The sequence below is a fragment of the Natrix helvetica genome, assembly GCF_964273705.1.
Source record: "Natrix helvetica genome assembly, chromosome: 2".
NCBI lineage: Eukaryota > Metazoa > Chordata > Lepidosauria > Squamata > Natricidae > Natrix > Natrix helvetica.
Window position 1 is genome coordinate 71,506,131 of NC_138552.1, and position 22,081 is coordinate 71,528,211.

At 45.2% G+C, this 22,081-nt stretch overlaps 1 protein-coding gene across 1 annotated transcript in view; it reads right to left on the reverse strand.

Moving 5' to 3' along the window:
* The window catches only part of OSTF1 (osteoclast stimulating factor 1), a 42,609-nt gene that overhangs the window by 14,906 nt on the left and 5,622 nt on the right, over positions 1 to 22,081 (reverse strand). The window contains exon 2 of the mRNA XM_081942030.1: positions 11,070 to 11,116. Coding sequence (XP_081798156.1) covers positions 11,070 to 11,116 — 47 coding nt within the window. The remainder of the gene's footprint in view (positions 1 to 11,069; positions 11,117 to 22,081) is intronic.

The window sequence follows — 22,081 nt, forward strand, 5'->3', positions numbered from 1 at the left end:
TATATATAATATTATATACATCCGTCCGGCCGCGCCCGGGAGACGCGGAGGGAGCAATGTTGTCGGCGCCTCCGGATGACGAACCAGTCGCTTGCTTTCGTCATCGGGAGGCCGACAACATTTCTGCCTCCACGTCTCCCGGGCGCCGAAGCAGTCCGGCGAGCGAGCGAGCGAGGCAGCGAGATCTTCGGTCACTCGTCCACCGGACTGCTTCCGCATCTCCCGGGCGCGGATGGACGAAGGTAGCCAGAATGGCGCCGAAGCAGTCCGGCGAGCGAGCGAGCGAGGCAGCGAGATCTTCGGTCACTCGTCCACCGGACTGTCTTGGCGCCATTCTGGCTACCTTCGTCCATCCGCGCCCGGGAGATGCGGAAGCAGTCCGGTGGACGAGTGACCGAAGATCTCGCTGACTCGCTCGCTCGCTCGCCGGACTGCTTCGGCGCCATTCTGGCTACCTTCGTCCATCCGCGCCCGGGAGATGCGGAAGCAGTCCGGTGGACGAGTGACCGAAGATCTCGCTGCCTCGCTCGCTCGCCGGACTGCTTCGGCGCCATTCTGGCTACCTTCGTCCATCCGCGCCCGGGAGATGCGGAAGCAGTCCGGTGGACGAGTGACCGAAGATCTCGCTGCCTCGCTCGCTCGCTCGCCGGACTGCTTCGGCGCCATTCTGGCTACCTTCATCCATCCGCGCCCGGGAGATGCGGAAGCAGTCCGGTGGACGAGTGACCGAAGATCTCGCTGCCTCGCTCGCTCGCTCGCCGGACTGCTTCGGCGCCATTCTGGCTACCTTCGTCCATCCGCGCCCGGGAGACATGGAGGCAGAAATGTTATCGGCCTCCTGATGACAAAAGCAAGCGACTGGTTCGCCATCTGGAGGCGCCGACAACATTTCTCCCTCCGCGTCTCCCGGGCGCGGATGGACGAAGGGAGCCAGAATGGCGCCGAAGCAGTCCGGCGAGCGAGCGAGCGAGGCAGCGAGATCTTCGGTCACTCGTCCACCGGACTGCTTCCGCATCTCCCGGGTGCAGATGGACGAAGGTAGCCAGAATGGCGCCGAAGCAGTCCGGCGAGCGAGCGAGCGACGCAGCCTGATCTTCGGTTGCTTCCAGAGCCGGAGCGGGATGGAGCAGCCATCGCCTTGGAAGTGAGTCGCGCGGACGGAGCTTTGGGGCTGAGGAGAGAGGCAGGGACGGAGGGAGTGGGGGGAGAGGAGCCGCCCCCCTCACTCCCCAGGCAATGGGGAAAGCTTTCCCGAAATGGGGGGGGGTGTCGCGGGAAATAAAAAGGGCGCGCGCTGGGGGGGACAAAGGAGGCTTTGGCGTGCCTTAGAGGCGGGCGGGCAAGCAACGAAAGGAGCAGCGAGGGCGGGCGGTGGCTGCAGGCGGCAAGGCTTGAGCGGGGTGAAAGGGACTGGTGCCGGTGGAGGAAGTAATGCTACGCCGCGGTCCCCTTAATGTTCACTCAGGAAGGCGGAGAACGAGACCACGTGGTCTGCACACGTGGTCTGCACACGTGGTCTGCACACGTGGTCCCATTCCCCGCCTTCCTGATGACGTCACCAGCCTCCCCAGCCATAACCCTCACCGCACGTCACTGTTCATGATGTATTTCTGATATGGACTGTACACCGCCCCGAGTCCCTTGCGGGAGAGGGGGCGGTCTATAAGCGCTAAGAAAATCCAAATCCAAAAACAAAAGAGTAGGGATGATATGATAGCAGTCTTCCAATATTTGAAGAGCTGTCAGAGAGAAGTCAACCTATTCTCCAAAGCTTCTAAGGGCAGGACAAGAACTAATGGATGGAAGTTGATCAAGGAGAGAACCAACCTAGAAATAAGGAGAAATTTCCCGACGGTGAAATCCATTAATCAAGGGAATGGGTTGCTTCAGAAGTTGTGGGTGCTTCATCACTGTAGGTTTTTAAGAAGAGATTGAACAGGCATAAGGTTTCCTGCTTGAGCAAGAGTTTGGACTAGAAAACCTCCAAAGTCCCTTCAAACTCAGTTACTCTAGAGCATGGATTCATACTAAAGAATTGAACATCCACACTGCTTTTGTAATCAGAATAAGAGGCCACAGATTTGTGTCATGTGCTAATCAGTCTGCAAACTCTCATATCTGTCTGAGTGAAAACATTTTGAGAGTTGGGCTGCCAAGTACATTCCCAGTCTGCCTTTGAGCCATCCCCAGCCATTCTTCCACCATCCCTCTCTCCACCATCATCCACATACAACCAGTAACAAACCCCAAAGCAGTCATATAATGAGATCACAGAAGTGGCTAATGGCTCTCCAACACTAATTGCGATCTGCTGTAGTTTAGAAGCATCTGTGAGTCTCTCTAATTATAGATACCATATTTTTCAGAGAATAAGACACACCTCCCCCCCCCAAAAAGAGGGTGAAAATCTGGGTACGTCTTATATATTGAATACAGCATTTTTTGCCTTCCGAACCCCCACCCCCTTTGCAAAAATGGCTGTGCATACTTTTAGGAGTCTTCCAGAGTGCTCCTAGGGGCTGGGAAGGGCAAAAATGAGCGAAAACTGGGCCATTTTGTGCTTGTTTTTGTCCCCCTCAGCTGCCAGGAACACTCTACAAGCCTCCTAAAGGCTATGCATGCCCTTTTTTCCCAAAAAATGGGCCCGTTTTCACAAAAATGGGCCATTTTTTTCTCGTTTTTGGCCCCCTCAGCCCCAAGGAGCACTCTACAAGCCTCCTAAAGGCTAAGCATGCCCCCTTTTTGACAAAAATTGGGCCCATTTTCATGAAAAATTGGCTGTCTTGGGGAAATCAGGCAGAGTGCAAAAACTTGTTTTAAAAAATTGCCTCTTCAAAATCTTGGTGCATCTTATACTCCGAAAAATACAGTACATGGGAAAGGGATTTATAAGGATCAGGGAATATCTGCATTTTCCTAGACTAGGAACTAGTTCCCTGGTTTTTGTGCTGAGAGAGAAGTAAAAAATGCTCATTGGTTTTGTAGTTCTCCCTCAGGATCTTAGACAAAACGAAGATCTGCATGCAAATACCAGATTAATGAATCAGAAGTATTGTAAGGAGTAAAAATAAAGGCAGTATAGAAATATGGTTTTGAGCATACATGCAATTTTTTTTTAAAAAAAATGCATTTGTTCCTTGTTAAGTATGTGAAAAAGGAAAATAAAAGAGAGCATGGGCAGAGTAATCTAATGGTCAATAAGATAGGCAATCACCCAAATGATCTTATTTAAAAATTTACTTCAAACCGGGACCTTACCGAACAGTTTAGTATTCAACATCTGCTATCTTATTTCTATGTTAGCCTAAAGTTTAGCGAAAGCTTAATGGAGAACTTGTAAAATCCTATGTCTTTCTATACAGCTACTTGATCAGATTTTGGTGCATGTGAGTGTGTAGGTGGGTATTTTAGAGAAGTAAAATAGGGGAAAAAAATGAAGTGGGAGTTTACATTTTAATGTACCAGTGGTACAGCATGTATTCATGATACTGGCAGAAATTCAGAAAGATGTAGTAATGCAAAGGTTGTAGCCTTCAAGAGAAGGTAATGGGTGGGCTTTATCTCAGATCCTAACTTGAGGATCTGAGAAAAAGCTCACTCATTGCCTTCTACTGAAAGCTATAGTCTTTGCATTACTATCCCTTTCTGGGTACAGAAAAGATGTAAGGGTAGGCTAGTGCACATACAGACAGTGTAATGAAGAAATGGGGAACTTAGGAACAAGATCACTTGCTCAGCTTAAAGCTTAATAAAAGCCTTTATAAGTTTACTTTAAACTTATTTGGGGAAAAATATCATTTATTCACAACCTTAATTAGAAATTCTGCCCATTTTATTCTTACAAAAGAATAAAATCTCTTTTGGGTCAAACTTGATACCCAGAATCAGCATGGATACTTTTGTCAGAGAAAGCAGCAGAGAAAAAACAATAAAACAATTGTGCTCTCACACTGCAAACTCTGCTCCTTTTGTATAGGTGTTGTGATGTCACACACAAATATGGAAGGGCGGGACCATTGGTTGCAATGCCCATTCTATCATCTGATGTGGTCAAATTTTTAGTTTTATTCCTGGTAAAGGTTCAGGCCTGGCAGTATTGAGAGGCTCCCATCCAAGTACTAACCAAGCCTAATCCTACTTAGCTTCCAATTCCAGACAATATCAGCTGAATGATGGCCCTGCTGAGATGAAATGATACAATAACAGCTAAGAGAATATCACTTCTGCAATTTACCCCAGTCACAACAAAGGCTCAGAAAATGTGCACAAGACAGTGTAATAAAAGATCCAAACATCTTGCAAGCAAGAGTTGAATCTTTTATCCCAACACTTTTATGTAATTGATCGGAGCAAACAAGCAGAAGCCTAATCTATTCCTGGTCTCTCTATGGTGCATCAGAAGTGAGCGATGAGGCTTAGATTCTTTTGTAATCCTCTAAATTCCAGATTTTTAAATGTCACGGGTTAAGCTCAATGACATAGAGGAAAGGCAGACATTGGGAAAAAGAAAATCCAAGACATGATGTAACTCCGCACGATAGCAGACTAGCAATTTCTGTAAGGTTACAGAAATTGTTTGATTTAAAACATTAGCATACCATTCACCATTGCACAATTTCAGCAAGGTTACCCTAGAATTCAAATCATGAAAACAGTTAGGCTAAAATAACCCAGGAAAGCATACTTCAGAACTGTGTATAGAATCAGAAGATAAATGCAGAAGGAGGAGGTGGACACAAACATTGTTTAAAAAGAATTTCTTCTTAATTCTTAGTGGTTACAAATGCCACTTGCAATCATGAGCCACTTCCTGTTATACTTCTCTCAGCCGTTTTGAATCGTTTGCTCAGGAATGACTGGATCAGTTGGCGGGATTTGCACAATCAAGGTCTGAACCGCATACCAGAGTATGATTTAGCAATGAAACGCCTGAACTGTTCACTTTAAACTACACAACATGGCATCCCTTTTTTATTTGGAAGCCAAAGCACAATCTGCAGGCCCTATGACGAAGCTCTCGGTAAATATGAAGGATGAAAAAACAAACAAACAATTTTAATCTAAAAAATAAAAAGAACGTTGGTCTTACCTGAACGTTTTTTTCTGGAGATGTGGAGGGAGGGGTCACGGCAGGGTTATCGCAGCCTGATTGGTCCATTTGACTGAGAGAAAGCTTCTTAACCTTCAGCTTCTCCCGTTGGTTCCCAGTTTCCGCAATGTCACGGTCAGCACCTGTAAATCAAACACAAACAAGGGCAAGCCCCCCCGGGGCCTCCCGATTCTACACCTCCCGGACCCTGTCTAACTAACTAGGGCGGGAATGTGACCCCTCCCTCCACATCTCCAGAAAAAAACGTTCAGGTAAGACCAACGTTCTTTTTCCAGTAGTGTGGAGGGAGGGGTCACGGCAGGGACATACCCACGCTACGTCCCTGGGCGGGCAGACTGGGTCCCAGGTGAAGAATCGGACACCACCCTCTGAAGGACCCTCCGGCCAAACGATGCCTCAGCCGAGGCATAAACATCCAAACGATAATGCCTAATAAAAGGCGTGGGGGAAGCCCAGGCAGCCGCCCTACAAATATCCCCTAAGGGCGCCCTGGTGGCCCAGGCCGCAGAAGTAGCGGCACTGCGGGTGGAGTGAGCAGTGATCCCTGATGGGGGAGGCTTCCCGGAAGCTCCATAAGCCTCAACTATGGCCAACCTTATCCACCGTCCTATGGTGGAAGACGACACCTTGCGTCCTAACGAGCCTGGGTGAAAAGAAACAAACAACGCCTCGGTCCTCCTAATGCTCTCCGTTCGCTTTAGGTAAATGCGAACCGCCCGGCGGACATCTAGCTTATGCCACACTAACTCCTGCTCCCTCGAAGGATTGGGACAGAAATTCGGGAGCACAACTTCCTGGGCCCTGTGAAACTGTGAATTCACTTTCGGAATGAACGAAGGATCTAAACGAAGGACCACCCTGTCCTGGTGAATTACACACAGGTCACTACGGGAAGACAGGGCCCCCAACTCTGAAATGCGCCTGGCCGATGTAATGGCCACTAAAAACACCACCTTAAGGGTAAGCAGACGCATATGTATCGTTCTAAGCGGCTCGAACGGGGAGCCCGTCAGAGCCTGGAGAACCAGGGTCAGATCCCAGGTCGGAAATCTATGAACCGGAGGCGGACGGATATTAGCCGCCCCCTTCAGAAAACGCTTAATCAGGGGGGAACGGGAAAGAGTCGGAGAACCCTCCCCCCCCAAAATGGTGGCCAAGGCCGCCACCTGTCGCCGGAGAGTATTATGCGACAAGCCGTCCTCCAACCCCTTCTGGAGGAATTCCAACACATCCGGGACGGTAGCCCTAGAGGGATCCAACCCCAGGGGGATACACCATTTTGCGAACGCCCTCCACGTGGCGTTGTAAATCCTAACCGTGGAAGGCCTCCTAGACGCCTCTAAGGTGGCAATGACCCCTGACGAGAGCCTCCGCCCCCTCAAAATCCCCCGTTCAAGAGCCAAGCGGTCAGATGAAGCCACTGTGGCTCTGGGTGATCCACGGTACCCTGACGCAGAACGACCTCCCCTGGGGGAATCCTCCATGGATCTACTACCGACAGCTGGACCAGGTCCGCGAACCACGGTCTCCTCGGCCAGTACGGGGCTAGCATGACCACGAGAGCCCTCTCTGTGACTACCTTCCTTATCGTTCGGGGAATGAGGGGAAGGGGAGGAAAGGCATAAAGAAGGCCCGGAGGCCACCGGCTCCTGAGGGCGTCCGCTCCTTCCGCCGAGGGAGTCTGGAACCGGGTGAAGAAACGCGGCAGCTGGGCGTTCTCGGGTGAGGCAAACAGGTCCACCAGCGGCAAGCCGAATCTGATGCAGATCTTCCGGAACAGCTCCGTGCCCAGTTGCCACTCGCCCTCGTCCAGAGTCGTGCGGCTGAGCCAATCCGCCTGGAGATTCGACACTCCCGAGATGTGCTCCGCTACGATCGAGGCCAAATGCCTCTCCGCCCATAGTCCCAACAACTGTGCCTCCCGCCAGAGAGCGCGGGAGCGGGTGCCCCCTTGGCGATTGACATGGGCCTTCGCCGCCACATTGTCCGTGAGCAAGAGAACATGTTGCCCCCGCAGGTGATGACGAAAAGTCCTGAGGGCAAGTCTGGCGGCTTTCAGCTCCAGCCAATTGATGTTGTGGCGGAGATCCAAGGCAGACCAACGCCCCTGGGTCATGTCGGAGTCCATCACGGCCCCCCAGCCGAAAAGGCTGGCATCCGTCGTCACTGTGACTCTCTCGGGCTCCCAAAAGCCAGCCCCCTGTTGCAGCGCTGGGGACAGCCACCACCGAAGAGAGAGTCTCACCTCCGCTGGTAGAGGGACTGGCCGCAAGGAATTGCTCATCATCCTTCTCTGGACTGGGATCAAGGCCCACTGGAGAGGTCGCAGGTGGAGCCGGGCCCAGGGCACTATCCCTATGCAAGAGACCATCTTCCCCAGGAGCTGAGACAAGGTCAGGATGGAAACAGACCTTCTTTTTCGCACGGAAGAGACCAGCTGGCGTAAGCTGGACAAACGTTCTGGAGACAGGCGGACCCTCCCTGACTCTGAGTCTATCACTGTCCCTAGGTGTAGGATCTGCCTGGATGGGGACAGGTGGCTCTTGGGAAAGTTCACGGAAAACCCCAACACCTGAAGCCAACGGATCGTCAGCCGAAGATCCGACTTGGCTCTGGATAAGGACCCTGCCTGAACAAGGACGTCGTCCAAGTAACACTGAAGTCTCACCGGGACGGAACGCAGGTAAGCTGCCAGTGCTGCCAGGACTTTGGTGAACGTCCGTGGAGCTGAGGCCAGACCAAACGGGAGGGCCCGGTACTGGTAATGCCCGCCCCGGTGAGAGAACCTGAGATAACGCCGGTGAGACTGAAGGATGGGGACGTGGAGATAGGCCTCCGTCAAATCTACTGAGGCCATGTAATCCCCCTTCCGAATGCCCTGCAGAATGGATTTCAGGGACGCCATCTTGAACCGCCTGTATACTAGGTAGCGGTTCAGGCGTTTCAGGTTGAGGATCGCCCTCCAACCCCCCGAGGATTTTGGAACTACAAACAGGTGGGAATAGAAGCCCCGCCCCCTCTCTGGCTCCGGAACGACCTCCACTGCCCTGATTTCTAGAAGATGGGCGACCGCGAGGTCCATGAGGCGACGTCGCCTCGGGTCCCGAGCCGGGGGAAAAACTTTGAAAAAACTTGGGGGTTTGGAAAGGAATTCTAATCTTAGGCCGTGGCGAACGGTCGCCCTGACCCAACCGTCTGACGTGATCCGATCCCACTCGTCCGCATACAGTGCCAGGCGGCCTCCGATGGGATGACTTGGGTTTGAGTCATTTCCCTCTGCGGAAGGGGCGGCCGCCCCCCCCACGAAAGGGCCGCTTGGCCTGCGGCTGATATCTAGAACGGTCCTGAAAACTCTGCCTATTGAAAGACCTGTCCTGTCTATACGGTTGGTATCGCTGGTCCTGATCCCTGTCATAAGACCTAAACTGGGGTCTGCGATAGGGATGACTACGGGACTCCGCCTTCTTGGTGGATGTGGGCATAACTTTCTTCTTATCTTTATTTTCCACCAAAATCGGGTCTAAAGAAGCCCCGAACAAATTTGGACCCTCAAAGGGGGCAGCTACTAGATCCCACTTGGCTTTATAGTCCATCTGCCAGTTCCTGAGCCACAGGAGCCTACGAGAGGCCACAGAGGTGGCCAAGGCACTTGACCCAAATCTAACAGCGTCTAGGGTCGCATCAGCCGAATACTGACACGCTGCCATTATTTTAGCCAAATCCTGGTGTACCCGCTCATCTTGGATCGGGATACGGTCCTGAAGCTGGCGAAGCCACATAACCGTTGTACGGTTGAAGTACGAGGCGGCAGCTGCCGCCCGCACCGCCCATGCTGAGGCCTTGAAATTTTTACGTAAAGTGAGCTCCGCCCTCTTGTCCTCTGGTTTAAGCTTGTCTGCCGCGTCCCCCGAGACCACTGGGGAGGATGAGACTAGAGCTGCTATGGGCTGATCTATACTCGGAAGCTGAATAGCCTGCACAAACGACTTTTCCATGTTATAGGCGCGACGGTCGTTGCTGCCAGGCGGAGAAAAGTTAGAAGGACGGGCCCACTGACTAGTAGCTACCTCCAAAAACAGGGGAGGAGCAGGGATCTCCTCCTTATTGGTGGCTGTCGCTGAGAACATGACCATGTCCGGATCAGTGGGCGGGGGGACTGTGGGGTCCCCAGTGCCCACCTTGGTAGTCCTCCTAGCCTTCTTAAGTAAAGGCTTGAACATGGCCTGAAGGAACAGGTTTGAGGAACGAGGCGGCTCGGGGGCCGCATCCTCCTCCTCCGAAAACCCCCAATCATCCCTCCTCGCCTCCCCCCTTGAGGAGACCTCACTCATGAGGGAGGGGGAAGAAGCCCTAGACCTAGATCTACCAAAAGGAGTAAGCCTACTGTGATGATACGGCCTGTCCCTTTGGGCTATGCCCCTAGAGATGGCCACAGAAATAAGCCTTTTGAGGTTCTCAGGAAGGTGTTCCAGATCCTCCTCATCGCCCTCTGAATCATAATCTGGTGCCACATGGGCCCTGCTACGTTTACTGCCCCTACTCGGGCCTGCAGAGGTACCCTCCAATGGGTCCTCCCTATCTGCCCCTCTAGTCCCCCGGGAAGGAGAAGGAGAGCGAGGATCCCCCCGCCCCTGACTCCTATCAGATCTACCTGAGGAGTCAGATGAAGATGAAGGGCTAAACCCCCTGGCCACAGGAGGAGAAGGACAGGAAGCCAAAGCACGTGGGGATCCGGATCTAGGCCCAGGATCCCGAGCCTGCCTTTTCTCGGCCCTTTCAATAACTTTTTCAATGGCCCTTGATCGCCTGAGCTCATCTCTCTGCAGAGCTCTTGAAGGCCTTTCCTCTGCGCAAGGCCGAGGAGCTCGAGGCCTAACTGTGGGGGTGGGATCCGCCCTATCTTCGCCCGCCTGGGGTGGCGCGGCCTGCTGGGACTCTGATCTCTCCGCCATCGCCCCACTCACGTGCTCCAGGTGGTAAACAGCCGAAAAACAGGGAAAATCAGCAGCCACAGCCCTTTAGCTGGTGAGAAGACGCCTGCTCTGGGCTGCCTGCGATGCTGCTACTCGCACCAGCACGATCCTCCGGCCTCTACGTGCTGCAGGCCCAGCCACGTGTGGTAAAAATGGCCGCCGGCTTCTGTGGGCGGTCCTCCGACAAAGCGCGCCCAAAAATGGCCGCCGACCTTGGCTGACGCTTCCCGAGCCTCTGGGCGACCGCTCGCAAGCTCGCCGCCCCGATCCAAGCCTGCACTCACTGGGGGAGCCTAAAAACCCCCGTAGGCAAGAAAAAATGCCCCCGCGCCTCTGCCGCGAGCCGCAACCGGCCCCGGGATCAAGGCGACTGGAAAGGAAGCCGATCTGCCGCTTTCGCGCCGAAAAACCCCAGCGCGCTGCGGCTCCAGTCAATTTGAACGTGTCGCTGCAAACTAGGCAGCAAAAGAGGTTATAGGATCGCCCAGCACGCCCGAGACTCCAGGCATCAGTCCGGGCGATCCCCTGGGAGAGGAAAGGCACGGAACGCCCCCCCCCCCCCGTCTCTCAGCCTTCCGAGGGCAGTAACAACAGCCCTGCAAGGCAGACCAACTAGCAAAAAACTTTAAATTTAGAATGTTCAATTTTTTTACCAAATCCAATACTAAAATACTATAAAAACTCTCTAACTAGGAACCAAACCTGAGTCTTGGACCTTGACTGAGAGGAAACTGGGAACCAACGGGAGAAGCCGAAGGTTAAGAAGCTTTCTCTCAGTCAAATGGACCAATCAGGCTGCGATAACCCTGCCGTGACCCCTCCCTCCACACTACTGGAAAAATGGAATGATATTTCATCTCCGCAGGGGAAACACACACATGCCTTCCCATGTTTCATGTTCACAAAAAATAGATTGGACCAAGTTATCCTTTAATATTCCATTTTTCCTTTTTTACGTATCTTTTAAAAAGCAGAAATATACTTACTGTTCTGGGTTCAAATGTATATAGGGCTCGAAAAACTTTCACCTGCCCTAAAGTACAGAAAGAAATAAGTATTAACCAGAGAATATTTCTCCTTGACAGAGTTGAAGTAGATGGAGTCTGGATTCCTCTTTTTTTAAAATATTTATTTTCTTCCTTTTTCCTTCTAGTATTAAGCTGCATGAAAACTTACATGACTTTCATTTCTTCTAGTCTCTAGAAGAATGCTCATTAATTTGCTACTAAATATGATATATGATTGAGCAATTTGGACTGATCAATATGGCCCTCAAGCAAACAACGATACCAGTTTAACTGCAGGAATTCTGAATGGTTATTCAGTATGGTATAATATTAGAGGCATTTGTAGATGACAAAATCTACAAGTCAACACTGACCCAGTAGCTCATCATCATCATGTTAAAAACAGGGGTGTATTGGCCATTTTATCTGCCAACTTACAAATCTGTATGGTGACCAGGAAGCAACAGTTAGAATGGATTAAGGACCTATTTAAAAATTGGGAAATTTGGGAAAGTATATAACAGAATCTCATATGGTTCCCTTATGTATTTAACCTATGCAAAATATATCCTAAGAAATGCTAGAAAACAAGAAATAGATATAAAAACTTACTTTTATGTCAAAAAACAAAATTAACTCAATGCACATAAGCTATTTAGAAGAAAGAATATGACAGATCTACACAAATATTAAAATATAGAGGCATCAAACAGACAGTAAGGGTACTATATATATACCGTACTTGCAGAATTTGAGAAACTGGGAATTTCAGGTACCAAAATACACCCTAAAAATTGGCTTTGGTTTATCTGTGGATGGGCTTCTCTATGAATACATACACACATACATACATACATACATGTGACAAGTGAAAAAATCATATATATATGATGGATGAATATGTATGTATATGTGTATATGTATGTATGTATGTATGTATGTGTATGTATGTATGAGTATATGTGTATGTATGTATATATACATATACATACATACATATGTACATACACATATACACATACCCGTGAAAATCTACAAAACACACACACACACACACACGTTTTTTGTAGATTTTCATGGGTGTAGGTATGCTGGTCTTGTTGTATTCAGGTCTTTTCCCATGTAAGATTGAGATTGTCTTGGCAATGTTTTAGCAAGGTCTCATTCGCGATCTTCAGGCTGGGTTTTGGGCTTAAAGTGTGATTAGAGCTGCCGTCTTTCTATAAATCTTGGTGTGTGTGTGTGTGTGTGTGTGGAGTGCTGGCTCTGTTTCAGTAAGTGGAATGATTGGTTGTGTGGTTGTATCATGATTGGTAGATTGGTACTGATTGGTGCTGGCTGTGTGTCCGTTGTTGTTTCATATTATAACGTCCTGGGTGGTGGGTGGGGCTCGTTTGTTGACTAGGACTGGTTTCCAGATGTCTGGTAGGTGGGAGGTATCATCACGTTTATTCATGTTGTGGGGGTGTTTCCCTATTTCGATAACTTCCATAATTATTCTCTTGTTGAAGTGTTCTGTTTTGGAGATTAACCTGGTTCCTTCAAAATTAATTTCAAGTCCTGTAGCTTTAAGGTGCTGGAAAAGGGAGGAAGTTTTTTTTTCTTTTTTTCTTACTGCATTCTTGTGTCCTGCAATGTGTGCATTTATTTTTCTGTTCGTTTGTCCTTTGTATTTTGCAGGGCAGATTTTGCATGGTATTTCGTAGACTCCTCAGTTTTCTAGCTGGATGCAAACTTATACATGGAACATTTTGAAACTAACGCCTTAGATAAATCTGAACACAAACCTAAACTCTGGCTTAGATATGTTGATGACACTTTTGTGATTTGGCCACATGGGAAAGAAAAACTGGACAACTTCCTCACACATCTCAACAACCTACACCCCAAAATACAATTCACCATGGAAATAGAAGCAAACAACCAACTTCCCTTTCTGGACGTCCTAATCTACAAAAAACCCAATGTCTCCCTTGGACACACCATCTACCAGAAAAAAACACACACCAACTGCTACTTAGATGCACAATCCTATCACCACCCTGCACAGATCAACTCTGTAGCCAAGACCCTCATCTCCAAAACCAAACGCCTAGCCACCTGAAAACTGAATTACACACTCTCACAAATGTATTAATCTCCAACGGATTCCAAAGAAAAACGACTAGCAACCTAATCCAAAGGGAGACTCTCCCAAAAACCAAGACACAGAACAGGACAACGACACTGCCCTCCTCCCTTACATTAAAGGCACCACAGATAAAATCAGCAAAATTCTCCACAAACACAATATCAAAATAGCCTTCAACACTGACCAAAAAACAGCCAACATCTTAAGAAACCCCAAAGACAAAATCCAGCTAGAAAACCAAGGAGTCTATGAAATACTATGCAAAATCTGCCTTGCAACATACAAAGGACAAACAAACAGGAGAGTAAATGCATGCATCACGGAACACAAGAACACAGTAAGAAAAAAAGAAAAAACTTCCTCCCTTTTCCAGCACCTTAAAGCTACAGGACATGAAATTAATTTTGAAGGAACCAGGTTAATCTCCAAAACAGACCACTTCAACAAGAGAATAATTATGGAAGCTATTGAAATAGAAAAACACCCCCCACAACACGAATAAACGTGACGATACCTCCTGCCTACCAGACATCTGGAAACCAGCCCTACTCAACAAACTAGCCCCACCCACCACCCAGACAATTACAACATGAAACAACGGACACACAGACAGCACCAATCAGCACCAATCTACCAATCATGATACAACCACACAACCAATCATTCCACTTACTGAAACAGAGCCAGCATTCCACACCCACCCACCAATATTTATAGAAAGACGGCAGCTCCGATCACACTTTAAGCCCAAAACCCAGCCTGAAGATGGCGAGTGAGACCTTGCTGAAACATTGCCAAGACAATCTCAATCTTACACAAGAAAAGACCCGAATACAACAAGACCGTATATATGTATGTATGTATGTATGTATGTATGTATGTATGTATGTATACACACACACATACACACACATACACACACATACACACATACACACACACACACACACACACACACACACACACGGTTATACTCTTTTAAAATATCCATATATCCCATTGATGGGCATGTATAAGCCCATCTGCAGTTTAGCTGATCCTCATTACTATGAAACATATATAATTTTACATTACCACGGATAAGTCAATTGTGAAAATTACAACATAAAACATTTTGAGGTTTAGTTTCATTTTTAATAGTATTTTGGTTGAAAATTCAAGAGGTGGCTTGTTGTAGATGGAGTTATATGAGATTATACAGGGTAAATGTTGTCCAGGTTATGATTTTCTCACTTGCCACATATGGCTGTGAAAGCTGGACCACTAGAAAGAAAAAATTGTGTTTTTGAGTTGTGTTACTGCAAAAAAATAATAATAGTGGACTGCAAGAACAATATTTGATTTTAAAAAAATAGCAACAATATGTCAAATAAATGCATTTTCTGTCCTTTTATTTCCTCTATCTGCATTCTTGGATGACAAATATAACTGCCCCAATTGCTTTAGCTTCTAATTATAACTAATTTGTACTGGATGGAGTACTAGTCTACTCAAATCACCAAAAGATGGACAGCATCTGTCTGGGCCATTTTACCCAGTTGAGATGGTATAACATCTAACAATTAGGTTTTAGTATTAGTTCTTCCCATAGTGAAACAACATTAGAGAAAGTAAAAAAATGGTATAGAGAATAAGCCATCAAGAGGCACCATGCAACATCAGAACAAGGAAGCCCCTATTAACTGGCACTAAATATCTTGAAATATTAGTACAAGTGTGATCAAGTGTTAATCTGTAATGTGTGCTATTATTTATTTTCACTCCTTTCATCAACATAGAAATCTCATGAGGGAGAAAATTGCACTCCAATTATTTTTGCGTTTTCTTCTGCTTATGTCAACAGGAACCACAAATGATGTAGACTGTTTTCTTTGGGATTTTGCTGCAGTGCAGATTTCTTAAAAGGACATGTCCAGGCAAAAAGTGATTATACGGATTTTCAATCCATTTCTTTATAGCTTGCTTTAAAAATGTTAACTCCTGCATGAAGTTCATAAAAAATCCATCAAAAAAAAAAAAAAAAACAGCACTTGGGGGAGGAGGAGCCAATGTCGCTACGAGACGGACATGCAATCTCAATGTTCTGAGATCGCTGCCGAAACTTTTATCGCTGGGTGGTCCAATCGGACCTAAACCATCCCGTAGAGGTGGCGAACAGGAAGAATACCTCCTGCTGATCGCAGGGACACCACAAAGTCCCTGATCGACCCAGGAGAAAATTTTCTAGCTGGCGATAAAAGCACAGCCCCTAGGCTGATGAAGTTGGGATGGCTCCGAATGGAAAGAAATGGAAAGAGAAAGTGTTTACAGCTGGTGAGGAATTTTTTACTGTTTTAAAAGAGACTGCCTACAAAAAACTTAAAATTAATTTAAATCTGAGAACAGAAGAAATAAGCGGCAGAATTAAGCTTTGAATGGTTTTTGTCAGTGCGTTATCTTGCTCTTAAATGCTATTTTTATGGATGAAATTTATGCAAGCCTTTTAAAATGAATGGATTAAGCTTTCTTCTTCTATCTTTTATTATTATTATTATTGCAACCTATGGACTAAAATTCTCCTTCCTCATTACTACGTGTGTTTTCCTCTTTTTCTCCTCTATTTTATTCAAGAATTTGATTTTTATTTTTTTTAACTTGGAATATGAAGAAAAAAAGAAAAGGAAGAAACAGAGAATTCTAACAACAAAGTTAGTGCTGCTGATTGGAGGCTGGAGGCTTGTGTATTGGAAACAAAGCACTTTCACTTTCCTCACTGAACAGTCTGGCTTGGCAATTCAAAGTCTCACAGTTTGTTTATAGAGAGTGATAAGAACCAAAGGACAAATTGTTTATACAGGTGTCCTTTTGAATTATATCTCTAACCAGAGAAAGTGAAAAGAAGATTTTACTGTGAATTTATGTTTAACCTTGTAAAATTCCTTCAAGCCAGAGTAGCACTATTTGTCAGCTGGAAATTACGGCACAATTTCAACACCAGAAAGAAGCGTTAAGTTTGCAAAAGATAATGTTTGAAATTCAGAAATTATCAAACACATTTGAGAGGACGGAGAAGAAGTTGGAAAATCTAGAGCATCTAACGGTAAAATATGATGATGAAGTTGGAGATGTTTATCAAGTGGAAAAAGTGAAGGTTAGAGTCCTAAAAACTGAAGAGAAAAATGACCACAAAGAAAGCAAATCTGCTGATATCTATGGTGATTGGTTGGTGTCTGGAAATGGAAAGAGTGGAATACGGAAAGAGGAATTAAATGGAGAACTCTACCCCAGATGGCAAGATACAGAAGAAGAGAAAAACAAAAGAATTTATGGATTTAAAGAGAGAAATTTTATTAGTGACAATAGATATGGTTAAATAAACAACTGATGATGATAATAATGTATGCATATGTATTGGTATGACAAGTAGTAATTGGATATGAATATTGAATGGTAACTATGAAATGAAGATTAGAAATTACTGGTTATATATAAAGGTTAATGAAAAAGAACTAAGTTGAATTTAGCTAAGTTTTGATTATTGGGGGGGGGAAGCTATGATAATGGATAGAGTCAGTGACGTGCGGTGTGGTTTATGGCTGGTGAGGCACTGACACAGTGGTGGGTTTCAAATATTTTTAGACTTGTGGACTTCAACTTCCAGAATTCCACAGCCAGGCATGCTCAGTTCCGATTTAAAACGACAGCATTTGTTTTTCTCCTTTGCAAAATAAATTTCCTTTTTTCATTTTCTTTTTCTTCTCCCTTCCCCTCCTTCCTCCCTCTCTCCCTTCCTCCCCCTCTCTCAAACACACACACACACACACACACACACAAGTTGGATTGGACTATCTCTACTACCCCCTTCGCTCTCTCACTCACTCTCAAACAAACACACACACAGACACAAAAGTTGGATTGGATATCTTTTCCAGTGGCTTGAAAGCAGCTCCTCTGCCATCCCTCCCATTCCCCTGCTGCTTTCCCCAAACACCTCCACCATTGCAAATGCAGCCTGCTGTCTGGGTGGGAAATGCTGGAACGCAATAAAGCCCACCCACTCACCTCCTGCTGGCAGCCTGGGGTGAGAGGAGAGGCAGAGAAGCCGGAGGGGAGCCGATCCGAGCCTTCCAAAAGAAAGAGGCTGGAGGAAAGTGTGTGCGCTACAGCATGGCTCTTTGCCTGGCTTCCGTGGATGACTCTGTTTCACTGTTAAAAAAAGCCTCTAAAAAGCGCCCTCTACTATGAGGCAGGAGAACTGCATGCCTCACCTATGTCAGGAATTTTTAGGCTTTTAACCTTTGCTTAACTCTGCTCGAGTGATCATAAAACACCTAAAGTCAGACTAGAGGAGGCATGCAGTTCTCCTGCCTCATAGTAGAGGGCGCTTTTTTAGAGGCTTTTTTTAACAGTTAAGCAGAGTCATCCACGGTGAGGCAGCAACTAGCTCAGCTTTTTCCTTTTACATTTTTTTTCTTTTCATGATGAGAGCGGTGAGGCTGTGCCTCACTTGCCTCACCTGACTGCACGTCACTGGATAGAGTTAAATGAAGGAGGGATAATGATAAATATATATATATATATGCATGGGTACAACATAAGGAAATTGGATGTAAATTGTAAACAGTAATTTGGAAAGGAGGATTAGAAATTTTTGTTACTAAATATTGTTGATGTTTAGTCAGAATAGGCCATAAGGATATAGTGTTATTGGAGGATATTAGAAATAACAAATGAAATGCCAGCATGTGGTCAGGTTTTAAATCTTGGTACATTTTATGATGGAGGTTTAAACAATTATAGTCAAATGAAAATGGAGGTATGGTGATGGCAATATGTATAAAAATATCTGATTTAAAATACTTGAGTTAATTTTGTGACGACAGTGGAAGAGACGCACGAAAGCTTTTTGTAACCAACCGATACACTTTCTACAGTATGTAAAGAAGGAGGATTCTTTGTGTTGTGTTTGTTTTGAAAATTTAAGATAAAAAAACTTTTAATTTAAAAAAACAGCATTTGGAAATCACCAGCAGAAATGGGATCATTGCAATTAGCCTCTACTCCTCCAAAATCATTTTTTATGTTCTCTCAAACAATTTTGGCCAAAACTAAATAATTTATTTTTTATCATAATATAATATTTTAATCATAATATAAGGGGAAATAGCCCTTTAAGATGATCTGAGATTATGTGGGGGAAGAATTTTATGTTGACTGCTTTCAGCTAAACACTAAAGCTTTCTGAATAAGAGGCCATTGTTCTTGAACACTAGAGCTTTTTTTCAACTTACTCATTTTCTTCAACCCTGCCCTTTATGATAACTTATTCATTATTAAAAAAAACCTCATTCTTGAGCAGATTTACTGGACTGCTACTCCTTCTTTACGAAAAGAAGGACTAGGGGTGACATGATAGCAGTGTTTTGATATCTAAGGGGCTGCTACAAGGAAGAGGGGGTCAAGCTATTCTCCAAAGCACTTGAGGGCAGGACAAGAAGCAATGGGTGGAAACTAATCAAGGAGAGAAGCCACTTAGAACTAAAGAGAAATTTCCTGACAGTTAGAATAATTAATCTGTAGAACACCCTGCCTCCAGAAGTTGTGAATTCTCCAACATCTGAAGGTTTTAAGAAGAGATTGGACAACCATTTGCCTGAAATGGTATAAGGTTTCCTGCCTGAGCAGGGGGTTGTGTTAGAAGACCTCCAAGGTCCCTTCTAATTCCTGTTCTGTTCTGTTCTATTCTATTCCTCCACCAATGTCACATCTATACAAAGTGTAGTTAGTAAACTAAATATACTTTATATATTTTATTTTCTATTTTTATGCTAAGGTGGCATTTTATATTGTTTCCATTTATTAAAATGCTACTGCCACTTATTCAGTTTCCTGCTTACACATGTTTAACTTCTAAGGAGGACATGTTTCCAATACTAAATAAGTGGACCTGAAATTGCCTTTCTGTTATAAGTTTAAAAAGGGGGTTTAAAAGAAAACAAACCTCATTGTGAAGAATGCATTTTCATTTCAGAAATATATTTGAACTATAGTACTGTAATTGGTAACATGATCGTTCAACTGAATACAACGAGGAGATGTGGCAGTCCCATACGTGGCAAGCCTCTGTTGTGGCAAAGTAACTGATGAATCTGGGGCCCATATTTAGATGTACTGTTTTTCTTTTATAAAGTTATGAAATATCCTTTATAAGCTCCTATAAAATAAGGATTGAGATTTATTTTATGTACAGCTGTTGGGGTACAATTCTCTTTCTTTCAATATAGCAAAATCCTATTTTATTATTCATGGAACTCGCTAGGACTTGATTGCAGTAGTAATGGAACTGGACCTATTTTGTTTTTGTTTATATATGGTATTTAGTATGCATTTTACTTGTGGAGTTCTGACCACCACAAAGTTGTGCTGCAGTATTGTTGTGTACATAAAGCTTATGTCCAAGTAGTCCTTGAATTACAACAGTTCCTTTAGTGACTGTTTGAACACCACTCAGAAAAGTGACTTATGATCGCTTTTCACGCTTGTGACTGTGGCAGCATCTCCATAGTCACATGAACAAAATACAATGGTTGGCAACTGACTCATATTTATGATGCTTGCAGTATCCTGGGATCCTTCTGAGACCTTCTGACCAGCAATTGGGAAGCCAGATTCACTTATCAACCATGTTACTAACTTAACAACTGCAGCGATTCACCGTTGTTAAATTAGTAACATGGCTGTTACGTGAATCTGGCTGCCCATTTGACTTTGCTGGTCAGAAGGTCTCAGAAGGATCCTAGGATACTGCAACATTCACGATTCGCTTAACAACTGTGACACGCAAGGATATAAATTTATTGGCACTACTTGAAAAAGGAACAATATTCTTGGAAAAGTGTTCATTTTGATGGCAGCTATCCTTCCTATAAGGGACAATTGTATTTTTTTTTCATGTTTCAAAATCATTTTTTTTAATCTATTGTATTAATTTGCTATAATTATCTTTTTTAATTGAAAAGTATCTGGCTGATAGCCAAATTCCCACATATTTTACTTTTTGGTCAGCTGTATGCCCATACTTTCTTCCAATTCTCTTTCCTGTTTTTTGGTAAGATTTTTCGTTGTTGCCTTTGTTTTATTTTTTGTTAATTTTAAGTCTGGCCACTCTACCGCATTCTTCTATATGTTGCACCAGTTCAGGTCCTGTCTCTAACGGCTGTTCCAATATAAATACTAAGTCATCCACAAAGGCTTGGGCTTTCTTTTCTTATTATTTTCAGGCCCTTTATTTCCTGGTCCCCTCTGATTTTTATTAGCAGTACCTCCAAGGTTAATATGAATAATAAAGGTGATAGCGGATATCCTTGTCTTACCCCCTTCCTAATGTTACATTTTTCGGTGGTATCACCATTTATTACTACTTTGGCTATTTGGGTTGTGTATATTTTTTCCACCATATTTACAAATTTCTCCCCAAAATTCACAGTCTCCAATTGTAAAATAATAAACCTCCACAAAACTCTCTTAACAACTATCTCCCTTAGCAAGAGAACTTTTGGGTTCAAAAGTTGCTGGCTGAGGTATTCTGGGAGTTGAAGTCCATGCATCTTAAAATGGCTAAGGTGGGGAAACCCTGATGGACGGGGAAGAATCTGCCTAGATGTTTTTAAGGGTTCCATTTCGGTGAGAGTTCATACTGTGCTTTTCTGCCATAAATGTTAAAAATATTGGTTGGGGGGGGAAAAAATAAAAACTGCAGTAGCGATAATAAAGCCATCCTTAAAATGGCAGACTGAAGGAAAGGTTTAAAAGAGTCCAAAATAAGTTAAGAACAACAATGATTCCATTTGAAAAAGAGAGCAATCATTTAAGGCCAGATGTTTGCATTCGGGAAAGAACACAAAGGGGACACCTGGAGGGTGTTTCAGTTTTCTATTTCAAATGTGTCTCCTTCGACACATAGCCTTCCAGCTGCAGGGCAGAAAAAAAAATCCCACATTCATTTCCTTTTTCTCAAAGGAGAAACCGGTAGTACTACTCCAGCATAGATCTTCCCTCTACAGATAAGTGTGCTTGCTGCACAGACTTCAGAAGGAGAAATAGCACAGTCCTATTCTTGCTGCATTGTAGCCGGGCACCACGCACACAGCATTGGTTCCCGAAAACAAGACTGCATTCAGAGTTCAAAGGGTGCAATTCAAAATGTCCTCAGGCCACCCTATGGAACGGCCTAATTGGAATATGCAGAGCTGATGTGATTTTTTTTTTAATGACATTTGTAAAGACCCTGTTATGAGGCTTTTTCAGGTTCTTAAAATATTATTCTTGTCACTTCTGTTTGCAATACAGATAGCCCTCGATTTACAGCCATTTGAAGTTACAATGGCACTGAAAAAAGTGACCTATGACGGGTTTTCACGCTTAGGAACATTGCAGCATCGAAATTTGTGTGCTTGGCAACTGGAATGTATTTATGATGGTTGCAGTGTTCCCAGGGGTCACGGGCAAAGGTGGGTTGCTCCCGGTTTGCTCCCAAACCGGTAGTGGTATTTTGGCCTGGGTTGCAGAACTGGCAGCGACCCTGACTGGTCAAGCCCCCAAACCGGTTCCCTGATCACCGCTGCCGGCATGTTGTTTAGTAGTGCATGCGTTTGCGCAGTTCACTGTAAATCGTTCTGCACATGTGCACGGGAAGCGAACTAGTAGTAAAACTGGGAGCAGCCCACCTCTGGTCACGTGATCACCTTTTGCAACCTTCTGACCAGCAAAGTCAATGGGGAAGCCAGATTCATTTAACAACCGTGTTATTAACTTAACAACTGCAGTGATTCGCCAAACAACTGTGGCAGGAAAGGTGGTAAAATGGGGCACAATTCATTGA